The sequence below is a fragment of the Perognathus longimembris genome, chromosome 3 (assembly GCF_023159225.1).
Source record: "Perognathus longimembris pacificus isolate PPM17 chromosome 3, ASM2315922v1, whole genome shotgun sequence".
NCBI classification, from domain to species: Eukaryota; Metazoa; Chordata; class Mammalia; order Rodentia; family Heteromyidae; genus Perognathus; species Perognathus longimembris.
In genome coordinates, this window is record NC_063163.1 from 72,118,822 (window position 1) to 72,144,657 (window position 25,836).

Below are 25,836 nucleotides of genomic sequence, written 5' to 3' on the forward strand. Positions count from 1 at the left end.
CCTTTCGTTGGATCCAGGCGGGAGCGGGGAGGTGCCGTCGCGCTAGTGACGTCACGGCGTGGCATCATCGCCATGCGGCCCGCAGGAGCCGCGACCTCCAGCGGTTCGGCGAGCGGCGGGGAAGATGTTGAGCTTCGTGCGGGCCGCGGCGCGCGGCTACCTGCGGCCTTGGGGCTGCCGGGTGAGGCGCGGACATGGGGTGGGAAGCAGGGGCGAGGGGTCCCGGGGCCGTGTCTTACTTCCGTCACCCCTCCTTTCCCCCCCCACCCCCGCTTGCTCGCAGGGCGTGAACTCCCTGGTGGAAGAGGCCGAGCGGCCGGCGGAGGCCCCGCAGCCGGCGTCGAGTGTAGGTGAGGCCGCAGGGGGCCGCTCGAGGTCAGCGGACGGCGCTGTCGGGGGTGGGGAGAAATGTGTCAGTCCTTGATCTTTGATCTTTGACCTGGCGGCCGCCCCAGGTCTCCCGGATCCAGTACTACGCAAGTGCGAACTCCCGGTTCCCGCGCACCGGCGGCCCGTGCAGGCCTGGGTTGAGTCCCTACGGGGCTATGAGCAGGAACGCGTGGGGCTGGCCGAGCTGCACCCCGAAGTTTTTGCTACAACGCCCAGGTGAGCGGAGGGCTGCAAGAGTAGTGGTGGGAGGGGGCCTGGATTCAAGAATCTGTAGGATCTGCGATCATAGCCTTTTAGCTTTTGAGCCTCAGTTTCCCCGCCTGCCAAAGGGGTTAGCGGTGATATAGCGGTTCCTGCCACAGGATCGGATGTGGTGGCCTACACCCATAATCCCAGCATTCAGGAGGCTGAGGCAAGTGGATCTAGAATATGAGACCAGCCTGGGCCTCAAAAGTGAGAAACAGGGCGGGGAATATGGCCTAGTGGCAAGAGTGCTTGCTTGCCTCTTATACATGAGTAGCCCTGGGTTCGATTCCTCAGCACCATATATGTAGGAAATGACCAGAAGTAGTGCTGTGGCTCAAGTGGCTGAGTGCTAGCCTTGAGCAAAAAGAAGCCAGGGACAGTGCTCAGGCTCTGAGTCCAAGCCCCAGGATTGGGAAGAAAAAAAAAAAAGATAGCAGAAACTTTGGGGCTGGGAGGATGGCCTAGTGGCAAGAGTGCTTGCCTCATATTCATGGAGCCCTGGGTTCGATTCCCCAGCACCCACATATATAGGAAAATGGCCAGAAGTGGCACTGTGGCTCAAGTGGCAGAGTGTTAGCCTTGAGCAAAAAAAGAAGCCAGGGACAGTGTTCAGGCCCTGAGTCCAAGGCCCAGGACTGGGCAAAAAGAAAAAGAAAAAAGTGAGAAACAGCCTCAAAAGACCAAATCAACCAGCTGGGCACCAAGTTTCTGTAAGAAATGAGAGGCGAGGGACTGATATGGGCTCAAGACTTTATTGGGGGACAGACCTGCCCGGCTGCTCCAAGCAGGAATGGAGGCGGCAGCAGTGGACAATGTGGGCAGAATTTAAACAGAATTTTAGGGGGTGATCACATGGGTCACATTATGTGGACTGTGGGAACTTGTGGGGGGGTAGAGTCTGTTCCTAGGAGACAGTGTTGTGCCGGGAAAGACATTCTGAGAAGCAGTGTAATGAGACTGTTGCAACTGGGGTGGGAATTTGTATCACATGGGAAAGCAGTACAGCAGTGGGGAAATAAAACTTAACAGATTTTTGTAAACAGGTGAGACCACAGGGTGGAGACTTAATTGACATGCTGACTCTGAGACCTTAGATTCCTGTCTCTCTCTCTTTTTTAAAAGTTTGTTGTCAAAGTGGTGTACAGAGGGGTTACAGTTTTATACGTCAAAGTTTAAAAGTGAAAGGCAGAGGGTAGAGGGTTGGCAAGACATTCCCTAGCTGCTTCCTGCTGGTCAGGGGCATGGGTTTGGGGGGAGAAGACAGAGATGTCATCTGGTCCTGAAGAAGGCAGCAGTAAGGGTTCCTTGGTTGCGGGTTGGGAATGTGGCTTAGCAGTAAAGTGCTTGCCTTGCATACATGAAGCCCTGGGTTCAATTCCTCAGCACCACATAAACAGAAAGCCAGAAGTAGTGCTGTGGCTCAAGTGGCAGAGTGCTAGCCTTAAGCAAAAGGAAGCCAGGGACAGTGCTCAAGCCCTGAGTGCAAGCCCCAGGACTGGCAATAAAAGAAAAAAAAAAGAGTTCCTTGGTGGTGAACATGTATGCATCTTTGGATGAAGTCTGAAAGAAGTCTCACAAGGCAAGGGCCAAACAATAAAAAACAAAAACATTAGAGAACCTGCAGCAGAAGGGAAGGCAGCCATCTGTTCAAGGTGGAAAAGGAAGAAATTGGATGACTTCCCTAGTGTGTTCCAGGTGGTCCTGGAGTTAGTGGATCATGTCCCTACCTACTCCTGACTAACACCTGGCAGCTGGGTCAGGGAGAGCATGGTGGACTGGTTAGGAATCACCAGTCAGAAGCCAGGGTGGATTGGGGTGTTTGAGGGCCCAGTGGGAGGCCTTAGTCATTCTATGTACTATAAATGTCGAGACTGTAGGGTATGGATGGAAGACCCACTATAAATAGAAATCCTGCCCAGTTAAAAGATAGACAGGTATGGGCATTCGGTAGGCATTCTCGAACTATTTTCCCTTGAGCTCTTAGCTCTGGTTAATTTTGAAGGGGCAAGCACAAAGCAACTCCATTTACAATCTGACACCATCCTCTCTTATCTGTGCAATTTTCCCAACTATCTGTGGGTGGACCCTCATCTCCAGGACTAGATCTGTCCTGGTGGGCCTAGGAGGTCTCTTGTTGCTGGGATGATTTTGCATTGGCATTTTTGCTTGTTGCTGGGATGGCACGTCCACGTTTACTGATGGCATGTCCAACGGTGGGGGTGGGGGTGGGGGTGGGGGATGGCTGACAGATTAAACAAGTTCTTGCCAATAGCTTCTTTTTATTTCTAATTGAAACAACAAGGAGATCAATAGAAATAGTTCTTAAGCAGGGCCTACCTGCAACTTGTTAAGAATTGAAGTTTGACAGAGAACAAAGGGGAATGGTCTCATTGATATATGACTATTGAGGGGGGCGGGGGGGAAACAACAGTAGAGACCAGGTCTGTGAAACAAAAAACTTCTTGTCAAATGGTATTTCCACAGGTTTGGGTCAGCGACCTTACATTATATATCTAAAACCAAACAACTACTAAACATAAAAAGGTCTAGAATAGACCTATCAGTGGATCACAATAGCTCAACAGCTATGTACATATGATCATATAAGATAAGGATAAGCAAAAACAACTCCAAGAGAAGGCACTCCAAGTATCCAATGCCTAACGTATGAAACTGTAACCTCTCTGTACATCAGTTTGATAATAAAAATTTGAGAAAAAAAAAAAAAGAGAAGGAACTCCAAGAACAACTCCAAGAAACAGGAGAACTCTATTGTTTACGTTACCTTTAAAGTTCTAGGTGAATTTCCTTTGGCGTACGCGTCGTGTTTACTGTATATGATTTTGATACACTGGGTATTGTATATATGCCTACTTGATCTAGGGAAGGAGAAGAAAAATGAGGGTGTAAGATATCACAAGATATGTACTCACTGCCCTATTATGTAACCGTACCCCTTTTGCTTTTGTTTTTGTTTTGTGTTTTTTTTTGGCCAGTCCTGGGCCTTGGACTCAGGGCCTGAGCACTGTCCCTGGCTTCTTTTTGCTCAAGGCTAGCACTCTGCCACTTGAGCCACAGCGCCACTTCTGGCCGTTTTCTGTATATGTGGTGCTGGGGAATCGAACCCAGGGCCTCATGTATACGAGGCAAGCACTCTTGCCACTAGGCCATATCCCCAGCTCCCTGTACCCCTTTTGCACAACACCTTCTCAACAAAATTTAATTAATTAAAAAAAAGATGGAAAAAAAGAAAAGAATTGAAGTTTGACCAGTGAATACCTGTAAGAGTTATTTATCCCTCTCTGGGTCTGACTGAAAATGCCTACAAGGATCAACTCTGTAATAACAAAACTCATTAGTGGTTATTAGAGTTTTGAAACAGCAGCTGATTAAACTGGTTAATTTTATTTATTTTTATTTTTGCCAGTCCTGGGGCTTGGACTCAGGGCCTGAGCACTGTTCCTGACTTCTTTTTGCTCAAGGCTAGCACTCTGCCACTTGAGCCACAGCGCCACTTCTGGCTGTTTTCTATATATGTGGTGCTGGGGAATTGAACCCGGGGCTTTATGTATAGGAGGCAAGCACTCTTGCCACTAGGCCATATTCCCAGCCCTAAACTGGTTAATTTTTAACTAAATATACACTTTAAGATACTAATTAAGGTTGAAACCATTGTCAGCTCCTCACCGATACGTACTTGGGAAATGGTCATATTACACACATTTGTTTGTACCTGATGAGCTTTATTATGGTTTGATTTTAAAACTGCCCATTGTTTCTTTTGGCCTGAGGAGTTAGTTAACTCTGGGTTACTTTAGAACTGCACAAAGACTCTCCTCAACGTGAGGCAGAGACCTTTGCTAGATTTTTATCCCAATCCAGACTGTCCTTCCTCCTTGTCAAGGAGTTAGGCTCACCTTCTAAGTGGGCTATTTCCTAAGTTTTGTCACAAGCAGCACAGATAATAGTTACAATTGAAATAAAAAGCCAATCATTCAGGAAATACCAGAACTAAAGAAATATCGATATTTAAGACAAAAGCACTTTCATTTGATTGAAGACTTTTTCTCATACTTAAAACAGATTAACCAGGACAGTTTCACATCTGTAATCCTAGCTACTTGAGACGCTAGGGTTGGGAGGATCTTGAAGTTTGAGGCCAGCCCTGGCCAAAGAGTCTGACAGACTTTCCTGCTAGGGCTGATTTTGAACTGTGATCCTCGGATCTCAGCCTCCTGAGTAGCTAGGTTTACAGGTGTGAGCTACTAGCGCCTGGCTTGTGGGAGGTTATTAAGCAGGATGAACTTCTCATGCCTCCTTTCATCCCCAGACTTGACATCCTGCACCAGGTTGCTGTGTGGCAGAGGAACTTCAAGAGAATTGTGAGTGTCTTGGGAGAATCGGATGGCAGGAGAGCTACCAGGAGGGTTGAACACTTGTCACCAAGCTGTTCCTGTCTGTGTACAGCTGCAGACAGATGTTTGTGTGCCTTCCTGAAACCCCCAGCTCACAGAAGCACTGGGGTTAGCTTGGAGTGGAGGGGGATAGCGTGTGCAGTAGTCCTGTGGCAGGGCTGGAATAAGCCAAGGGCCCTGCCTGGTGTTCTAGCATAGGTGTGGGCAGATTTCTTCTCACCCCTCACCACGTGAGCCATGCTGCTCCCCAGCCCGTTCCTGAATGTCTGTCTTGCTGCCCAGCAGTGTGGCTGTCCAGCTGCCTGGCTCACCTCCTCCTTCTGGCCCTGATGCCCCCCCCCCCCCGCACCACCCCATGCCATCAGCCCCATGCCATCAGCCTTGTGAACTTGACCCCTCCCGGCTTTGACCCACAGAGCTATGCAAAGACCAAGACGAGGGCTGAGGTGCGGGGCGGGGGGCGCAAGCCCTGGCAACAGAAAGGCAGTGGGCGAGCCCGGCACGGCAGCATCCGCTCCCCCATCTGGCGAGGAGGTGAGTGAGTCGCTGTAGCCCCGTGCCTGGTGCCCAGAGCTTTCTGGAGCCCAATTTTGTCTCATTCCCAATCCTGTTGTCTCTGCCTCCTGGGTGCTGGGATTATAGGTGTGCACCGCTCTACTGGCTTTTAAATTGCTCCGGCTGGTCTTGAACTCCTAGGCTCAAGCAATCCTCCTAGCCCAGCCAAGTGCCAGAACTGCAGGTTCCTCCACTACCTTTGAGCCACTGAGGCAGATTTCTGACCTGCTCCCACTCCTCTGTCCTCTCAGGAGGCGTTGCCCACGGTCCCCGGGGCCCCACGAGTTACTACTACATGCTGCCCATGAAGGTCCGGGCTCTGGGCCTCAAGGTGGCCCTGACCGTGAAACTGACCCAGGTGGGTGCGGCTGCCAGGAGCCCCAGCACTGGAGAATGGGTGGGGGGCTCTGGGCTGGGGCTCAAGGGACCATTCTTCTTACAGGATGATCTACACATCGTGGACTCGCTAGAGCTGCCCACCTCGGACCCCCAGTACCTGACGGAGCTGGCCCACTACCGCCGCTGGGGCAGCTCTGTGCTCCTGGTGGACTTGTGAGGAGGGGTCCTCTGGGGTCGGGGAGACAGGCCCGCCCGAGCCGGCCTCCAGACACAGGCCTCACCTCCTGGCCTCCTGTTGCAGGACTCATGAGGGGATGCCCCAGAACATTGTGGAGGCCACCTCCAGGCTGAAGACCTTCACCCTGGTCCCGGCTGTCGGTGAGCATGGCTTGTGCCCCCTCCATGCCTGGGAAGGCTGGAGTCTGACCCCAGGCTCCACTGTCCTGAAGGTGGCCTTACATGCTCCACAAGCAGGGTGTGGTGGTGCACACCTGCAATCCCAGCTACATGGGAGGTTTAGGCCCGAGGTAGGCATCTGTCCCCTCCTAGCAGGTGCCACAGAACCGCCCCAAGCTCCTGCTGGGCCGGGCTTCCTCCCTCGACTGTCAACAGAGGGCGCCCGAGGGCAGCTCCAGACCTCTGGCTTCCCCCAGAGAAGGGTGGAGCCGGCTGCCTCTTCCCTCCTCCCAAGCTTTTCTAGCACCTGGCACCCGGCTCACCTAGGTCTGTGGCAACCAATGTGTTGGTTCTCCTGTGGGCGGGGCCATCTGGCCACCCCCGCCGTGGCCACGCCTCCACCATCGTCCAGACCCATTCATCCCTTGCCAGGGCAGGTCTCTGGGGCTAAATATGGGTAAGTTCCACTGTGGGCGGGGATTTCCGGCATGGCCACGCCCCAACGTACCCACACCCCCTCCCCCAGGCCTGAACGTGTACAGCATGCTCAAGCACCAGACCCTGGTCCTCACGCTGCCCACCGTCACCTTCCTGGAGGAGAAGCTGCTATGGCAGGACTCGCGCTACACGCCGCTCTACCCCTTCCGCCTGCCCTACAGCGACTTCCCCTGATGCTGCCTCGCCGCGTTCCCACCCTGCGCTGAACTGAGCCAGGCCACTACTCTGTGCAGAGAGACCCGTGAGCTGCTGCCCTAGCTCAGCTGCAAATCGAGGCTGAAGCCAGGCGCCGGTGCCCACACCTGTAATCCCAGCTAGTCAGGAGACAGAGATTTGAGCATCGCTGTGCAAAGTTAGCCCAGGCAGCAAAGTCCCTAGGACTCTCATCCCCAATTAACTACCAAAAAGCCAGAAATAGAGCTCAGACTCAAGTGGTAGAGTACTGGCCTTGATCGGGAAAAGCTGGAGACCAAGTGGGGAAAACACAGGCTCCTTGCAGCTTAACCACATTGGGCTCAGCCCCCTCTGGAGTGGGCACAACAGAGCACCCCATAACCTCTGCCCTGGGGCTTGCAGTCTGCCTTCATGGCACCTCCAAGTTGTGGAAAGTGCCAGAATGAATGTGCCCCAGCTGTGTAAGACCCAGGACCTGGACCTCTGCACATTGTCATCCTGGGCACTTTCTTTCAGGCTAGCCCAAAGCTGCCCTCATCACAACTTCCCCTAAGAACACATTCACAAAAGCTGAGATCCTGTGGTTAACAAGTAGATAAACATCTTTATACTGCACATTATCCTGGTGCCTTTTTGTCTTTCAGTGTTGGGGATAGAACCCAGGGCCTTTGCACATGCTAAGCAAGTGCTCTACCACTGGGCCACACCCTGCACCCTCAGATCCTAGTTCTCTAGTCTACTGGTGTTTGCGTGCTGAGTAAACTTTTTTAGTATATTTAAGTAGTTGTACAAAGTGGTTTCAGTTCAACGTGTCATTTTCTATTTATTTATTTTTGGCCAGTCCTGGGCCTTGGACTCAGGGCCTGAGCACTGTCCCTGGCTTCTTTTTGCTCAAGGCTAGCACTCTGCCACTTGAGCCACAGTGCCACTTCTGGCCATTTTCTGTATATGTGGTGCTGGGGAATCGAACTGAGGACTTCATGTATATGAGGCAAGCGCTCTTGCCACTAGGCCATATCCCCAGCCCCGAACGTGTCATTTTTAATTGAGTTATTGTCAGTTGAAGGGCTTGAACTCAGGATCTGGGAGCTGTCCTTGAGCTCTTTTGCCCAAAGCTAGCACTCTACTACTTTGAGCCACAGTGCCACTCTTTCAGTTTTCTGGTGGTGCACTGGAGATAAGATTATCACAGACTTTCCTGCCCAGGCTGGCTTTGAACCACAGTCCTCAGACCTCAGCCTCCTGAGTAGCTCACAGTGGTGTGCAGCTTCCTAGGAGACTGAGACCGGAGGATCACGGGAGCTTAGTGAGCTTGGGACCAGCCTGTGCTACAGAGCAAGAGCACACATGAAGCCCTGGGTTCGATTCCTCAGCACCACGCACACAGAAAAAGCCAGAAGTGGCGTTGAGCAAAAGCAGCTCAGAGACAGTGCCCAGGCCCTGAGTTCAAGCCCGAGGATAAGTATAGAAATGAAGCTGGCTGGAACTGCTCCTCCCACGTGTGTAGCTGCCAGGGCAGCCACCATGCTTCGTGCTGCCCTCTGCCCAGCCCTGGGGCTGGGGGCATCCCTGGAATGCAGGCTTGCTCCCGAAACTCACAGCTAAGTGAAACAGCCAGGTTACAGGAGCTGTGGGAGTGGCCGCAGGGCGGTGGGCCCATGGAGGCACCACAGCCCAGAGGAAGACCCAGCCTGCCTGGTCACTGCTACGCCCATGGACACATTCTCAAGCACATGAGAACTTTCAGGAAACCAGAGTCCATGCGCATACAGATTTCCAAAGAATGTGTCACAACGCATTTCTCCATACCGGAACCCCCACAGCTGTGTCCAGATGCCCAAAGTATCAGAAGGAACAAATGACATAGCTAGAAGGTTTCTTCTCTTCCCATGGAGCCAGCATGAAGCTGAGATAGGAGTGTGTGAGTTTTGAATAACCCAGTGACCCTGTTTCAAAGAATAATAATTGGAAACTGGAGGTGTAGCTTAAAGGGTAGAGTCCAAGTTCCTGGGTTCCCAACCCAGTACCCCAGAAGCAATTATGGGATGTATGCAGGGCCGCTGATAGAGCAGATGGGTGATGAGGACTGCTGTGATAAATTGAAACACCCAAGTCCAGCAGAGGTGGCTCACGCCTGTCATCCTAGCTACTCAGGAGGCTGAGACCTAAGGATTGGAGTTTGAAGCCAGCCCAGGCAGGAAAGTCTGTGAGACTCATCACCAATTAAATCACAGAAAAAGCTGGAAGTGGCACTGTGGTTCAAGTGGCAGAGCACTAGCCTTAAGTAAAAGGAGCTCAGGGATAGTGCTCAGGCCCTGAGTTCAAGCTCCAGGACCTGCAAAAAATAAAAACAAATAGTACCACCAGCTGGACTGTCTCCTGTCTACATGACTAGAAGTCAAAGTCGGATGTTGGCAGAGTTGATTCTCTGAGGGGAAAAAAAAAATCTACATCTGTCTCCTTGCCTCTGGTATTTTGCTGACAATCACTTTTTGTTCTACCACAAAGCCATACCTCCGGCTTTTTTCTTTTTTGCCAGTCTCAGAACCTGGGCTCTGTCATTGAGCCTCTGAGTAGTTTTCTGAACAAGTGTCTCACAGACTTCCTGCCTGGGCTGGCTTCAAACTCCAATCCTTAGGTCTCAGCCTCCTGAGTAGCTGGGATTACAGGAGTGAGCCACCAGCACCTGGCTGTCTGCGGGTCTCTTGAGATGATCATGCTCCTATATTACATGTTGTAGCTAGGATGATGGTGGTGCAGCCATACCCAGCTTTTGTTGAGATGGAATCTCTCAGATTCTTTTGCCCAGGGTTGATTTTGAACCTTGATGCTGGGGATCTCAGCTACCCAAGTAGCTAAGATGACAAATGTGAGCCAGGGATGGGCAGCTTGTTAATTTTGAGACAGGATCTATCATGTTCTGGGTTAAACCCACATCCCTAACCCAATTGAAGAAAGCAAGCTGGGCTGGATCGCTCACATTGGTAATCCCGGCCTCTCCGGAGGGTCACATGGAACGCTGGAGGCCAGCCCTCAGTGTGGGGACCCAGGAACAGCCTTTCCCCAGGCCTCGCGACCCAGCAGAGGGAAGCTGGAGACTCCACCTCCTGTAACTGACTTCCCGATGGACCAATCAGCAACGGCCCCGACTTTCTCCATCAGCCTCACTCCTCCCCTCTGCCATTCCCTTAAACCCTGGGGCCTCTGGGAGTTGAGCGGTGAACACCAAGAGAATTACAACGCATGAGATCCAAAACATGGCAGCATGTGCTGAGCTCGGCATTGAGAATAATAATTAGGACGCTTGTGCTGTGTGCTGCGGTGTACATTTGTAATCCCTGGGCTGGGGAGGCCGAGGCAAGAGGATGGAGAATGTGAACCACCCCTACAACCCACTTAAATAAAAGGACAACCAGGCCCTGGTGACTCATGCCTGTAGTCCCTGCTACTCCGGAGGCAAAAACCTGAGGATCTGAGTTCAAAACCAGCCTATGAGTCTCATTTCCAATGATACAGAAAGTGGCGCTCAGAAGTGGCGCTGTGGCTAAAAGTGGTAAAGTGCAAGCCTTGAGCCGAGGAGCTCAGGGGACTGTGCTCAGGCCTTGGGTTCAAATCCCAGGAAGGGTACCACACAAATAAAGGACTGAATGGAAAAGTATTTCAGGTATAGGAACCTGCAAGCAGTCCCAGAGTGTGGCGAGAAAAGAGCTGCTAATTGCATGGACCCCCAGTAGCCCGTCCTGTGGCCAGCCCGAGACTGCCTGGCACCAGGGAGGAAGCCTGGCCCTTCCTCCAGGCTGTGGCTTAGGGCTGGGCATTGCCAGCCTGGGAGATGCCCCCCCTCCAGCCTGGCCCCCATTATCACCCCACTCAGGAAGGGGCTTGCCATCCTTCCAGGGGCTCAGGAACCCCCCCCTCAACCTTTGACTTTTTTTTTTTCTTTGCCAGTCCTGGGGCTTGAATTCAGGGCCTGGGTGCTCACTGTCCCTGAGCTTCTTTTGCTCAAGGCTAGCACTCTACCTCCTGAGCCACAGCATCACTTCCGGCTTTTACTGTGTATGTGGTACTGAGGAATCAAACCCAGGGCTTCATGCATGCTAACTCTACCTCTACTGCTAAGCCACCTGCCCAGCCGCATGCCACATTCTTAGTCTACCAGGGTAATCTGAAAGTTCATTAACCAGCCAGGTGCTAGTGGCTCAGGCTGGTTTGTAATCCTAGCTACTCAGGAGGCTGAGTTCTGAGGATTGTGGTTCGAAGTCAATCCAGACACAGAACTGCCGGTGATGATCTCCAATTAGCCACTCAAAAACTGGACGTGGAGCTGTGTGGCTCGAGTAGTGGAGAACTAGCCTTCAGCAAAAGAGCTCAGGGACAGCGCCCAGGCTCCGAGTTCAAGCCCTAGGACTGGCGAGTGGACACACTCTCACACACACACTAACACAGGCACACTTGAGACTCTGGCCTCCTCAGGTCGGGTCCCCCGCTTAGCCTCCAGCCGCAGGTGCGCCGCATGGCCGCGCGGGGGCGCCGGCGAGCCGCGCGGAGACCGGAGCCGCGCCGACTGGGTCGGAGCCGGGGGAGATCCGCCTCCTTCGGCGGGGCGGGGAGGTGAGACCCGGGCTTCCCCGGGCCGTCGCGGCCGGCAGGTCCCCAGTGTTTTCCCAGCGACTTTACCCAAGGCCATTCCGGGGCAGGGAGGCAGTTCCGCCCCGGTCCCAGAGCCCCCCAAGAAACAAAGATCCCCGTGGAAATTCCTTGGGAATAACCCGGAGCCGCAAGGCGCGGGGTCGGGGGGGGGGGGGGGCGAGGCGCTGGGCGGGCGCGGGACGCGGGGGGCGCGGCGCAGGGCGGGGGCGCGGGGCCTGAGGCGCGGGGCGAGGGGCGGGGGCGCGGGCCCAGGACGAGGGGAGGGGGCGCGGGGCCTGAGGCGCGGGGCGGGCCCCAGGATGCGAGGAGGGGGCGCGGGGCGGGGGCCGGGGCGCGGGGTGGGGGACGCGGGGCGCGGGGTGGGGGACGCGGGGCGGGGGCCCGGGACACGGGGAGGGGGCGCGGGGCGAGGGGCGGGGCCGTGGGCCGGCGGTGGCCGCAGGAAGCACCGCGCAGCCGGGACCCTCCCTTCCCCGGCTGCAGCGCGACCTCCCGGCCCCTCGGAGGTCTCCATGGCAGCCGCCCTGGCGTCGCACAACAGGAAGCCTCAGAGGCGGCCTGCAGCCCCAAGGTCCCCCCCAACCCCGACGTGGGAGCTTCAGGAGCGCCGGCTCACATCTTCCCTAGGGCTGCCTCAGTTTCCCTACGGGTCATAGAATTAACAGCGTCCTCTTTCTTTACTGTGTGGCGTCCACAGCTCAGCTCTGCCTCAGTTTCCCCCGGAAGGTAGGGTTTTCAGCGCCCCCGCTTCTTCCCCTGGGGCCCACGTCTCAGTTCTGCCTCAGTTTGAACCGGGGAGCGTGGGACAGCAGCGGCGGGGCTCCAGGCCACACCACCGTGGGACTTCCTTTTTTCTGTCCCCCCTCCCAGCTACCAAGACGCCCCTCCCCCACCCCAGCCCCCACCCCCGGGGCCGAAAGCGGAAGCGGGACTGCGGGGGCGCCGTGGGGCGGGCGGGGTGGGGGTACCGAGTCACCGGGTCCCGGCACGCGGCCGGCAAGTGTCCCAACCTGCCCGCACCGCTTCTCGGGAAGTCTCCCACACCGGGCGGGCACCGGGCCTTCTGCGAGGGAGGGCGCACCCCAAGCGATCCGGGGGCTGCACCCCGGAAAACAAAGCCCGTGTGTGCGTGTGTGTGTGTGCGCGTGTGCACGCGCGTTGGGGGCGTCATCCAGACCCGGGTTCTGACCTCTCCAAACCGCGCGGCCTCAGTTTCCCCTGCTGCGCAATGGACGCGGGGGACAGCTGGGGTGCAAGGGGGCGGTGACATGTCCGGGTCCGGGGCGGAGGGCTCGGGGTGGACCCCGGGTCCGGGTCGCGGGGGGATCCCGCCGCCTCCCCTCTCCTCCCCGGCTCCCGTCCCCCCTCCCGCTTGCTTCAGTTCGGAAGGAAACTCCGGGGCGGCACATGGGGGCGTCGGGCAGGACCCCCGGAGGCCTGGCACTTCTCGTCCGGAAATGCCGGCCTCGTTCCGGAGGGGAAGGCGCGAGGTTTCCGGGAAGGCACCGGGACCGCCCCTCGGCCCGGCGCTATAAAGGAGGGAGCAGCGGGACGCGGTCAGCGCTGACCCCGCAGCCGCCCGCAGCGCTCCGATGGCTCCCGCCGGCCCCCAGCCACTGATCCTGGCGCTGATCACTGCTGCCCTGCTTCCAGGTGAGCGCTCCCAGATCCGAGAGCTATGAAACCGCATCCCCCGCATCCCACACATCCCCGTGCCCCTGGTCCCCCACACCCCAGCCCCTCTGCCCCCCAACCCCCGTCCCCCTCACCCCCGTTCCCTTGCCCTCCACACCCCCGTCCCCCCCACCCCTGTTCCTTTGTCCCCCCCACCCCGTCCCACTGTCCCCCATCCCACTGTCCCCCACACATCAGACCCCATACCCCTGTCCCCCCACCCCCATTCTCTTTCCCCCCAAATTCCCCTCTCCCCTGTCCTCTTGCCCTCCAGTCCCCTCCACCCACGTCCCCTTGCCCCCCACCCCAGTCCCCCACAGCCCTGTTCCCTTGCCCCCCACATCTCCATTCCCTTGCCCCCCACATCCCAGTTCCCCTGACCCCTACACCCCTGTCCCCCACAACCCCGTCCCCCACACCCCTGTCTCCCTGTCCCACACACCCCATCCCCTTGCCCCCCACACCCCAGTCTCCCTTTTCCCCCCACCCCCATCCCCCTGACCCCGGACTGGCCATGAAGGTGCATCACGATCTCTGCAGCTGTTATGGGAAGAGGGTGTGGGAGGAGCAACTTAAACACTACCAGCTCTGAGTTGGATTCTTCCCTTGTAATAGGGGAGGTCTGGAGCTGTAGATTGCACTTTTATTTGTTTTTTAGCCAATCCCTGGGCTTGAACTCAAGGACTTGGGCGCTGTCTTATGCTCCTTTTGCTCAAGGCCAGCACTCTACCACTTGAGCCACAGTGCCACTTCTGGCTTTTTCTGTGATTAATGGGAGATAAAGTCTCACAGACGTTCCTGCACAGGCTGGCTTCAAACCACAATCCTCAGCTCTCAGCCTCCAGAGTAGCTGGGATGACAGGTGGGCCGCCGCGCCCCCACAGCCCTGCTTAGATCCCACGTTTTGAGCCACCGTGCCAGGCATGCCAGCGCCTTGTCCTCTCAGTTTCTCAGCTCTTAGTTGAGGAACGTTATGAGGCCAGAACAACCCCTGCCCCCACCCCCACCCGTAGGCATTGAGTGATCTCACCACACAGCAACTGACCCCAGGACTTGGTTCACCCCATGCTAAGCCACAGGGCAGAGTGGGTCCCCAAGTACAGGCACTCGGCCTCTACCCTTGGGGAAGTCCAGGCAGGGGAATTCCAGAAGCAACTGACTTAATCATGGGCTGAAAGCTAAGACGTGGGGCATCCCAGGACACCCCAAGCCTGCCCTCCCCACAACCGCCCAGCTAGAGAAAGGGGAGCAGTTGATGGGAACAGGAATCTTCACTGTGTTCCCTTCAGGGTCCTCTGTCCCCCACCCCCCACCTTCCCCGCTGTTCTTGGAAGTCTTGGCCTTGAAGCAATTTTCTGAAAATCCTCACCTGTCTGAAAGCTATGCATGGCCTGGGGTAGGGAGCCTTTGCCAACTTCCTGATTTCATGTCCTTGTTTGAGCTTTGAAACTCTGGACTCCTCATTTCCATGTTTTCTGTATCTCCAACTCTGCCCACTGGTACTTGACGCCCCCTCTTCAGATGAATAAACTCTGATCTCATCTGTTGAGGTCTCTGCCTCCTTTCTTTCGTCTACTTGATCATTCCTTACCGCTCATCTCCAGTTGGTGACCTGATTTCTGTAGCAGCTCTTAGCCAGTGCCATAGCTCACACCTGGAATCCTGGCTACTTAGAAGGCTGAGATTTGAGGATTGAGGTTTGAAGCCAGTCTGGGCAGGAAAGTCTGTGAGAGTCGTTATCTTCAAATTAACCCCCCAAAAGCCAGAATTGGAGCTGGGGCTCAAGTTATAATAGAGTGCTAGCCTTGAGCATAAACACTCAGGGACAGGGCTCAGGTCCTGAGTTCAAATCCTAGGACTGGCATCCCCCCCCAAAAAAAAAAAACAACCATGAGGAATGGCAGCCCCAGGACATAAACTACTCAAGTTGTGTCAGTATCTATAATGACTAGATAAACCTAAAACCTCAGTTTTCAGGAATGCAAGAAGCTGGATTTTCTGGGGTTCTGTCAGGTGCTTTCCCCCCATCTGTTGGCAGAGGGTTTAAGAACAGCTCTTGAAATGGTTTGTCGCAGCCACTGTGGCCCCCGCAGGAACTAGAGCTGAAGCCCTTCCCTGGCCTCACGTACGTTTTGTGAAAGAAGAAGCTGCTTGAGAAATGCCTTCTAGCCACTTTTAGTAAAAACTATGTTGGTCACAATTGTGCGTGTGTGTGTGTGTGTGTGTGTATGAGGAAACAACTATTGGATCGCTGGCACAATAGAGATCCCACCTCTTTCGTTCTGTGAAACATGGATGTTTCTAGACTCCCCCTTGAGGAACATCCAGTCTCCGTGTCATCTAAGGACAAGGAATTTGGGGGGAGTGGCCAGGGTGGGTTTAGACAGACTTTTCCGGCTATTTTTTGCTACATTGCTAGGAATGGAACCCAGGGGCTTGGCATATACCGGGCAGACAGTACCAAAGAGCCACTCCTCACCCTAAGGGACGGCTCTTCGCCCTGGCCAGCACCGCCTACGTGACCCCTCTTGGCTCATTTCCTCCCTTCCCCATTTGTTCTCTAGACTCCCACTATCCTGCCTCAGGACCTTTGCATGTGATTTTCTTTTGCTTGAAATCCACTTCCCCCTTCTCTGCAAGTCCAGCCCTCTCCCATCACTCAGGTCTCTGTTCAAGGCTGTCACTAAGCCATAAGCTTCTCTTTCTCTCACCCCGTTATTTTTTTTCCAGAGCTCTTTTTAACATCCGTTATTAATTATCTTGTTTGCTGATGACTGTCTGTTGGTCCGGTTCAAGGCTGTGTGCCAGCAGCCAGTCCAATCCTGTCATATTAACAGCTGTGTCTGTCTTGTTTTGTTTCAGGGCCCTGCGGTGCCCAGGGATCCACCTCGGTACTCCCCCAAGAGGCCATCCTGCCCCGAGGGGGGTCCATTGAGCTCAACTGTAGCGCCCCTTGTGCAAAGCCTGGTAACCTGGGCCTGGAGACGCCATTGCCAAAGGTGGAGCTGGCCTCGGGGGACAACTGGACGGTGTTTAAACTGAGCGAAATCCTGAAGACGAGCAGCCCCATATGTTTTGCTGCCTGTGACGGGGCCCAGGTGTCGTCGCAGGCCACCATCACTGTGTACTGTGAGTTGCTGGATGGGGGTGGGAAGCCTGGGGGACAGGACTTGGAAAGCCGGGGTGGGAGGGGATGGGGCAGAGGTTCGCAGGGACTAAAGGCTGGCAGACATACCTGTGGAAAGTCAGTTCCCTGATCATTTAGAAGCTACTTCAGACCTCATGAGGTTTGCCACAGCTACACTGTGTGTGTGTGTGTGGGTGTGTGTGTGTGTTGCTGGAGGTCCATAGCAAGCTTCATGCTATGCTAATCTGTGCTACAAAGCTACACCTCTACCCCTGGGCAACGCCCTCATACCGAGCCACGCCCCCACCACAGGGCCAATGAGCTATGCTTCCATCTTGGGACCACACCCCCAAACTAAGCCATGCCTCCACCAAGGAGCCAAGGAGCTATAACCCTGCCACTGGACCACACCCCCACCGCAGTTCTGTCTCCCAGCCACATTGCAGTTTGGTTTCAAGGCTGTAACTTTATCAACCACTCTGCTGTTGAGGGCCAGTGAGATGATCAGTGGTTTCAGCATATGGGGAATAGTATACAGCTGTATAAAAGAAGAAGGACACACCTCTTGCCAGGAGAGAATGAGTTCCTAGGTGAGTGAGATGACTTAGAAAGAAATGAAGTCAAGTCTAAGGGGCATGCCCCTTGCTCTATTAGGGAACAGCGGGGGACAGGTTGGGGGAAGATATAAATATAGGAGCCTGAGATGAAAAAGAAGAAAGAATAATAAATTCTGCCTGCAGTCTCAGCTACTTGGGAGGCTGAGACAGAGGATAGTTGGACTTCAAGAGTTGGAGACAAGCCTAGGCAACACAGCAAGAAACCATGTCAAAAGGAAAAATAAAAGCCAGGCACTGGTGCCTCAAGCCTGTAATCCTAGCTACTCAGGAGGCTGAAATCTGAGGATCACAGTTTGAGGCAGAAAAGTGTCTGTGAGACTCTAATCTCCAATGAACCACTCAAAAACTGGAAATGGGGCTGGGGATATGGCCTAGTGGCAAAGAGTGCTTGCCTCGTATACATGAGGCCCTGGGTTCAATTCCCCAGCACCACATATACAGAAAACAGCCAGAAGTGGCGCTGTGGCTCAAGTGGTAGAGCACTAGCCTTGAGCACAAAGAGGCTCAAGGACAAGCCCCACAGCCATCACACACACACACACACACACACACACGCACACGCGGAAAGAAAGAACAAAATAGGGGCTGGGGATATGGCCTAGTGGCAAGAGTGCTTGCCTCGTATACATGAAGCCCTGGGTTCAATTCCCCAGCACCACATATACAGAAAATGGCCAGAAGTGGCGCTGTGGCTCAAGTGGCAGAGTGCTAGCCTTGAGCAAAAAGAAGCCAAGGACAGTGCTCAGGCCCTGAGTTCAAGGCTCAGGACTGGCAAAAAAAAAAAAAAAAGAACGAAATAATGATATTGGGGATTTTTTTGGGGGGGCCAGTCCTGGGCCTTGAACTCAGGGCCTGAGCACTGTCCCTGGCTTCTTCCCGCTCAAGGATAGCACTCTGCCACTTGAGCCACAGCGCCGCTTCTGGCCGTTTTCTGTATATGTGGTGCTGGGGAATCGAACCTAGGGCCTCGTGTATCCGAGGCAGGCACTCTTGCCACTAGGCTATATCCCCAGCCCCGATATTGGGGATTTTGAACTGGGAAAGTAAGTTACCAAAGCAAAAACTAAAAATACCTTGAATCACAACAAAACAAACTAGGAACAAATGTTGAGGATCAAAATCTATAAAGGTAGCCAGGTGCCAGTGGCTCCTGCCTGTAATCCTAGCTACTCAGGGGGCTGAGATCTGAGGGTTCTAGTTCAAAGCCAATCTGGGGAGGAACTCTATGAGGCTCTTATCTCCAATTAATCAGTGAAAAGGGAAAGTGGAGGACATGTGGCTCAAGTGGTAGAGTGCTAACCTTGAGCAAAAAAGCTCAGGAACAACACCCAGGCTGGGTTCAACCAGCACCCAGTAAGCTCGAGTGCATGTATGTGTGTGTGGGTAGTGCGCGCACACACACAGGCACACAGACACACACAGCCCAACAGCCTCTGACTGTGAAATGTTCCAGGCTATGGTTGACTGTGGCAGGATCCAAAAGAGGAGGAGCGGACAAATATTTGAAAAATTGAGTGAGATTTGGTGCAGGACTGAAGGTCCAGGGTCAAAGAGCAGCTGAGAGAGATCACAACCCCCCCCCCCCCAATTTACTATGTCTTACATAATACAGGGAACTGAATTCAGGGCTGCTGGGTCTCATTTGTAGGGTGGAGGTTTAAGGGACCTCAAATTCTACCTGCTACACCTGATAGAAAATGGTTAGACTTTGGCACTGGACATCTGAGAATTGTCTTGGCAGCTTTTTGTGTGTGCCAGTCTCATGGACTTTGCTGCCTTGGTTGACTTCAAACCACAGTCCTCAAATCTCAGCCTCCTGAGTAGCTCAGATTACAGGCGTGAGCCTGAAGCACCTGGTTCCTGAACATGTTAAGTGGATTAATTCTATTTCTACCTCTCGTAGCCCTATTTTACAGCTCAGGAAACAGGCTCAGAGAGGCCAAGTCACACAAAGACAGCCATACGAGCTGGGAATGCCATACAGTTTCTCTGGTTCTCCATTTTTTCCTCTTTGGCATTATTGGGTAACAGTTCAGGGCTTGTGTGTATATAGTGCTGATATAGAACCCAGAGCCTTTACACTCACTAGGCAAGTGCTCTACCATCAATCTCCAAGCCAACCCTCAAGTGTCTTTGTGTGTGTGTGTATGTGTAGCTGGGATCACAGGTGTGAACCACCATGCTCAGCCTTCCAGTTTCTTTTCTAAATTCATGCCTTGTGGACTGAGCTTAGATTTTTTTTTGGACCAGTTTCCAGATTCTTTTCTACTTGTCAAACACTGTGTCAGTGAACTAAGAATGTGTTGCTTTCCTGGACAAACACTGGGAGCCCACTCACCGGTTTTCCGTGAAGCTCTTAGCATTCCTGTATGCTTAGGTGGTGTGTTCTGCTTGAAGAAGAAAGCTAAGTTCCCAGACAGGTGTGGCCTGTCTGCAGCAAGGAGGCTTGGCATATTTAGAGGACTTACTCCCCCCTTCCCCTTTCAGGGTTCCCAGAGACCGTGGAGCTGGCCCCCTTGCCCCTCTGGCATCCGGTGGGCCAGAACCTCACCCTGAGCTGCCTGGTGACTGGTGGGGAGCCTCGGGCCCAGCTCACCTTGGTGCTGCTCCGCGGGGAGGAGGAGCTGAGCCGGCAGCCTGTGCTGGGGGACCCGGCAGTGGTCACAGCCACGGTGCTGGCCAGCAGAAGCGATCATGGTGCCAATTTCTCCTGTGCCACGGAACTGGACCTGCGGCCACACGGGCTAGGGCTGTTCCAGAACACCTCGGCCCCCAGGCGGCTCCAAACCTTCAGTGAGGCCTTGGGAAAGGATGGGCTTGGAAGGGAGGGGTGGGGGACAATCTTCCTGGGTTGAAGGTAGGGGTCCTAGATGGGGATACTCAGAAGTTATGCTTGGATTGTAGAAGTTTTCTGGAAGGAATATGTCTTTGGCCATGGGATAAGCTGCAGGATCATGTGGGGGAAACTGACCCTCCTTAAAGAGTCCATGTGACAAGGGTGACCCAGGCCTTAGATCTCCAGGGAGGAGAATCTTCCAGAAAGCAAGTGAGCAGGTTGCAGCAAAGGTCTCTGATCATGCCCGTCTTTTCTCCCCAGTCCTGCCGATGAATTCCCCGCAACTTTCCATGCCCAGGGTCGTGGAGACTGGCACCCTGCAGCCCGTGGGTTGCTTTCTGGATGGACTGTTCCCGGCCTCCGAGGCCCAGATACACCTGGAGCTGGGCAGTCAGAGGCTGAGCTTCACCACCACCTACAGCAGGGACTCCGTGTCTGCCATGGCCACTATCGAGGCAACAGCAGACCTGGAGGGCCCCCAGAACCTGCTGTGTATGGTCAGTCTGGGGACCCAGAGGCGGCAGACCCAGCAGACTCTGACCATCTACAGTAAGGAGGGGCGGGGCTTTGGTGGAGGCGTGGTTTAGACAGGGGCGGGCTTTCCTGGAGGTGTGGCCTGAATTGGGTGGCATGGTCTAGAGCAGGCGGGGCTTCCTGGAAGCATGATCTGGGACAGGGCGGGGCTCCCCGGGAAGCACAGTCTGATTGGGCAGGCCTCTATGGAGGTGTGGTCTGTGGAGTGGGCGGGGACACAGGGCGGAGTCTGACTATCTGGAGCCTGGATTGGCAGAGTCTGCACCACAGTGGGCTTCCCGTGGGGGCGTGGCCTGGAAGTGGCGGATTTTTCGTGGGGCGGGCTTGAATCTTGGGCGTGGCGTTGTGGGTGCGGCTATGGCTGGAGCAGGATCTGTGGCCAGAATTAGGGTTTTCAGTAGGGAAGAGTGCCCAGGACCAGGGGAGGGGCTCACCGTGTGCCCCACCTCCAGGCTTCCCCGGTCCCAACCTGACCCTGAGTGAGCCCGAAGTGTCGGAAGGGAACCTGGTGATGGTGTCCTGTGAGGCCCTAGCTGGAGCTTGGGTGACCCTGAGCAGCGCCCCAGCCAAGCCACCGTCCTCCAAGGCCCAGCTTCAGGTGAACGCCAGCGCCGAGGATCATGGGCGTCGCTTCTCCTGCTCTGCTGGCCTGGAAGTGTCCGGGCAGGTGTTGTACAAGAACCGCACCGTGGAGCTCCGTGTTCTGTGTGAGTGGGTCGGCTGAGTCAAGGAGCCCTGCCCTCCGGGGCCCAACCCCTAAGCTTCCGCCAGTCCTGGCCCTCCAGTCTTAGATGGAGAGGCATGTCCTTGTCCCAGACTTCTGCCCTTCATCTTGCATTTCTTTCTCTCCCAGATGGCCCCCGACTAGATGAGAGAGACTGCTTGGGCAACTGGACTTGGGAAGAGGGGTCTCATCAGACTCTGATCTGCCAAGCGAGGGGGAATCCAGCCCCTCAGCTGAGCTGTAATCGGATACACGATGGCGCTCCGCTGCCCACCGGAGACGTGAGGCCGGTCAAGCGAGAGCAGGCTGGCACCTACCTGTGTCGGGCAGTGAGCTCTCGAGGGGAGGTCATCCGCGAGGTGGTCCTGAGAGTGAGCTGTGAGTATTGTTGTAGGGAGCAAAGCTGACTCCATCTTGATTAGGTCAACCTGACCCCAAAATTCTGCTTCTGTAAACGGCTTGCTTGACTTGTTTGTTGCTTGCTCTACCCTGTGTCAACCCCCTACATCTGTGATACACTTTTGCCTTTTTTTTTTTGCCAGTCCTAGGTCTTGAACTCCGGGCCTGAGCACTGTCCCTGGCTTCTTTGTGCTCAAAGCTAGCACTCTGCCACTTGAGCTACAGCGCCAATTCCAGCTTTTTCTATATATGTGGTATATGTGGTACTGAAGAATCGAACCCATGGCTTCATGTATACCACTAGGCCACATTCCCAGCCCACGCTTTTGCCTTTATAAACTCTAATTTGAGGACTGCTCGGGGTCACAGTGGCAGCTCCGAGTATGTGCTATGTCCCTGGCTGGTCAGTTTGCTTTATGCTTCCCCACTAAACCCATCTTTTTGCTTGAAACGATCTCTGAGTGGTGGACTCTTGGAGGGATGGGGATTCCCCTCCCTTGGACCCCATAACAAGTATCTTAGGGTGTAGAGCTGGGCACGGGTAGGGCCGTGAGGCCTGCTTCCCTCTCCTCATCCTTAATCTGCCTTCTCCCTGCAGACAACCAGAACAACTTAGTGGTCATCATCCTGGTGACCGTTGGACTGATCTTGGGCACTGTGGCCATTGGCGCTTACCTGTACAACCGACAGCGAAAGATCAAGAAGTACAAGCTGCAAAAGGCTCGGGAGGCCTGCGCCATGAAACTGAACGTGCAAGCCCCGCCCCTGTGCACCCCGCCCACCCCAGGGACCCCCTGCACAGCTGCCATGCCATAGAATTGAACAAAATGGTGGACGTGTGTGGTCACTTAGTCATAGCGACTCCTCAGGGTGACAGAGGCCAGGGGCCGTGGCCTCATGATGCAGGCCGCATTTGGAGTCAAGAGAGCAGCACCCCTTGGGCCCTCAAGGCTGCACAGATAATCTGTAGCTGTGAGACTGAGCCAAAAGAAGTCAGGATTGGGACCAGACCTGGAAACTTGACCTGGGCAGACGGAAGGAGAGATGGAGCTGGAAATAATGCAAATATGGCCACGTGGGCCCTGAAGCCAGGAAACACTGTAATCACCTTCTATTGCATGTCCTAAGGCCCTGTGGCCCAAGGGCAGAAATGACCCCAAGTGGAACCTCAGATGTCCAGCTTTCCTCCGACCTGTGCCAGCTTGGGCCCTGCTGTCTGTTGACTTGTTCTCAGATCTCCACGATAATGTATTTATTATTTTTAAATATTTTTCTTACTATTTATTGAGTACCTTCCATGGAGGCTAGAAAGATGTACAAAAGTAACACTGATTCCTGCCTTGATAGAACACCCAGTTTGTCAGAGTTGGCCAAGTCCAGTTGTATTGACTGTGCTGCAACTGCACAAGAGGATCTGGTTTAAAAAAAAAAAAATCAAGGGGCTGGGGATATAGCCTAGTGGCAAGAGTGCCTGCCTCGGATACACGAGGCCCTAGGTTCGATTCCCCAGCACCACATATACAGAAAACGGCCAGAAGCGGCGCTGTGGCTCAAGTGGCAGAGTGCTAGCCTTGAGCGGGAAGAAGCCAGGGACAGTGCTCAGGCCCTGAGTCCAAGGCCCAGGACTGGCCAAAAAAAAAAAAAAAATCAAGCCCAGGGGCTGGGGATATGGCCCAGTGGCAAGAGTGCTTGCCTTGTATACATGAGGCCCTGGGTTCAATTCCCCAGGACCACATATACAGAAAATGGCCAGAAGTGGCGCTGTGGCTCAAGTGGCAGAGTGCTAGCCTTGAGCAAAAGGAAGCCAGGGACAGTGCTCAAGCCCTGAGTCCAAGCCCCAGGACTGGCAAAAACAAACAAAAAAGTAACAAGCCTGGTACCAGTGGCTCAGGCCTGGAATCCTAGCTATTCAGGAGGCTGAGATCGGAAGATGGTGGTTCAAAGACAGTCCAGGCAGGAAAGTACATGAGACTCTTATCTCCAATGAACCATCAAAAAGCCGGAAATGGAGTTGTGGCTCAAAAGTACTATAGCTCTAACTTGGAGCAAAGGAGCTCAGGCACAGTGCCCTAGGACTGACAAAAAGAAAAAAGAGATCATGTGGGGCTGGGATTCTCTTTCCATTGACTAAGCTGCTTGGGACAAGCTGCTTTTTCCTTTCCTTTCTTAAAAATCAGGCCAGGTACTGTGGTGCTCACACCTGGCATCCTAGCTACTCAAGGGTGAGATCTGAGGATCACAGTTCAAAGCCATCCTGGACAGGAAAGTCCTTGAGACTCTTATCTCCAGTGAAACATCAAAAAGCTGAAAGTGGAGCTGTGGCCCAAGTGGTAGAATGTCAGCCTTGAGTGAAAAAGCTTAGTGAAAGTGCAAGACCTTGAGTTCAGGCCCCCGTTTTGGCACACACACAAGTTAGACATGAAAGCACTGTGTGGACATGTTCAGTGACCATTTCCAGAGCCTTTCCTGTGCCTCGTTTCCCAGCCCTTGCACTTCCAGCCATCTTCCTCACCCACACGCCTCAGTGCCAGCATTCACAATGTCTAAACATGCATGCCCACTGCTCAGCAGCTCAAGTATGGAGTCCCAGGAACCGGCCTAACTCAGGTGCTCCACCTGATCTTGCCCATTTCCATCTCAGGCAGACCCAGCTTCAGAAGAACGCTGTGACTCCACTTCCCAAATCAATGGGATCCTCAAGCAGTTGGGGTGGGCATGCCCCCCTCCCAGTACGGAGCACCCCCATCCCAGCTCTGGAAATGTCCTTGGTGCCAATAAAGCTTTTTATCAGCCTCAGCTTGGGGGCAGGTGTCACATCCGTTCCAGTTCTTTCTAAGCTACTTGGTGGAGGACCTTGATGGCTCACTTCCTTCTCTAAGCCAAGGCTGCTGGCTGGCCCAACCCTGAGGCTGCCATCCCAAATCTAGGATTTAAAAAATATATACATTTGGGGAAAGGAAACACACTTGGCCCAGGAAATTGCAATAATTTTTTGTTGAACACAGGATCTGGAGTGGGGGCGGGGTGTCGTTCCTGTACCTCTTAGGGGCCTCCGGTTCTGGGCGGGTTTGAAAAGGTGGGGCTCCAGGCCTCTTTATCTCCAGAGCCAGCTGCGGCTCCCTGGCTCTGGGCCCCTCAGTGCAGGCTCTCGGCCATGTGGCCTGCGTTTCTGTGGCTCCCTCTTTTGCTGGTGGCCGCCCACCCGGGAGAAGGAAACCTCCAGGACCTCCAGGATGGGCAGGTGTATGGTGTTGGCCCCCCTGCACCCTCGGGGACCTCGGTGCCATTCTGGGTGCGTTTAACCCCAGAGCTGGTGGCTGTGCCACCCGGGGACTCGGTGTGGCTGAACTGCAGCCACAGTTGCCCCCTGCCGGCGACATCCAGCCTGCGCACCCCGCTGAGGCAGGGCCAGGCTCTCAGGGGTCCCGGCTGGGTACTGTACCAACTGCTGGAGGTGCGAGCCTGGAGCTCCAGCGTGGACTGCCTCGTCACCTGCGCGGGACAGACTCGAGAGGCGACGGCCACGATCAACGCATACAGTGAGGGTCCAGGGTTCAAGGCCCGGGAAGGCTTGGGGGGAGGGAGGGAGCGAGGCGGGCGGAGGAGGGTGGCTGGCGGTGGTGCTAGGGGGCTCCCCCTCTGCCCTGCCTTAGAGCGGCCCCGCAGCGTGGTCCTGGAGCCTGCGGTCCTCGTGGGCCGCCAGTACACCCTGCGCTGCCACGTGACGCACGTGTTCCCCGTGGGCTTCCTGGTGGTGACCCTCCGGCGTGGCGGCCGCGTCATCTACTTCGAGAGCCTGGAGCGCTTCCAGGGGTTGGATCTGGCCAATGTTACTTTGACCCACGTGGTGCGCGCTGGGCCCCAGGACCTCTGGCAACCCTTGACATGCCACGCGCGCCTCAATCTCGACGGCTTGGTGATCCGAAGCAACTCAGCCCGGGTCATGCTGACCTTCCTCGGTGAGGCCCCCCACGCGGAGCCTTGGGGGGCAGGGAAGGAGGCCATGGCTGGGGTCAACCTGGTACAGTCCCCACTTGCACTTTGTTCCTAATTCTCACCTCGGATCTTCAGCTTGGAGCCCCACCTCCATAGCCTTGGCCTCCACTTCCATTCTCGTCACGGTGGGACTCCTTCTTGGCGTGGGAGCTGCCTCCCTGCGCAAGTACCTGGCTATGCAGCCGCAGGCCTAGAGGAGAGGTGTTCTAGGCCAGCTGAGGGGAAGAACTTGGCCCCTCCCATCAATAAAGTCTTGGTGTCCAGTG

General features: G+C 54.8%; 3 protein-coding genes across 3 annotated transcripts; all 3 read left to right on the forward strand.

Annotated features, from left to right (window-relative positions):
- The first annotated feature begins 74 nt into the window (after window positions 1-74).
- Mrpl4 (mitochondrial ribosomal protein L4) lies at window positions 75-7,624 on the forward strand. Its single transcript, XM_048342298.1, has 9 exons — window positions 75-181; window positions 284-350; window positions 456-606; window positions 4,967-5,018; window positions 5,468-5,585; window positions 5,858-5,964; window positions 6,049-6,158; window positions 6,247-6,323; window positions 6,868-7,624. The coding sequence occupies exons 1-9, from the start codon at window positions 125-127 to the stop codon at window positions 7,011-7,013; spliced, it is 885 nt and encodes a 294-aa protein (XP_048198255.1). The 5' UTR covers window positions 75-124; the 3' UTR covers window positions 7,014-7,624.
- Window positions 7,625-13,118: 5,494 nt separating this feature from the next.
- Icam1 (intercellular adhesion molecule 1) lies at window positions 13,119-23,023 on the forward strand. The gene is made up of 7 exons (XM_048342261.1): window positions 13,119-13,316; window positions 16,200-16,466; window positions 19,569-19,874; window positions 20,179-20,466; window positions 20,904-21,158; window positions 21,305-21,553; window positions 22,173-23,023. Exons 1-7 carry the CDS (start codon window positions 13,256-13,258, stop codon window positions 22,388-22,390), a joined length of 1,644 nt encoding a protein of 547 aa, XP_048198218.1. The 5' UTR covers window positions 13,119-13,255; the 3' UTR covers window positions 22,391-23,023.
- A 910-nt stretch (window positions 23,024-23,933) lies between these two features.
- Icam4 (intercellular adhesion molecule 4 (Landsteiner-Wiener blood group)) lies at window positions 23,934-25,836 on the forward strand. The gene is made up of 3 exons (XM_048342301.1): window positions 23,934-25,113; window positions 25,228-25,533; window positions 25,646-25,836. The coding sequence occupies exons 1-3, from the start codon at window positions 24,729-24,731 to the stop codon at window positions 25,762-25,764; spliced, it is 810 nt and encodes a 269-aa protein (XP_048198258.1). The 5' UTR covers window positions 23,934-24,728; the 3' UTR covers window positions 25,765-25,836.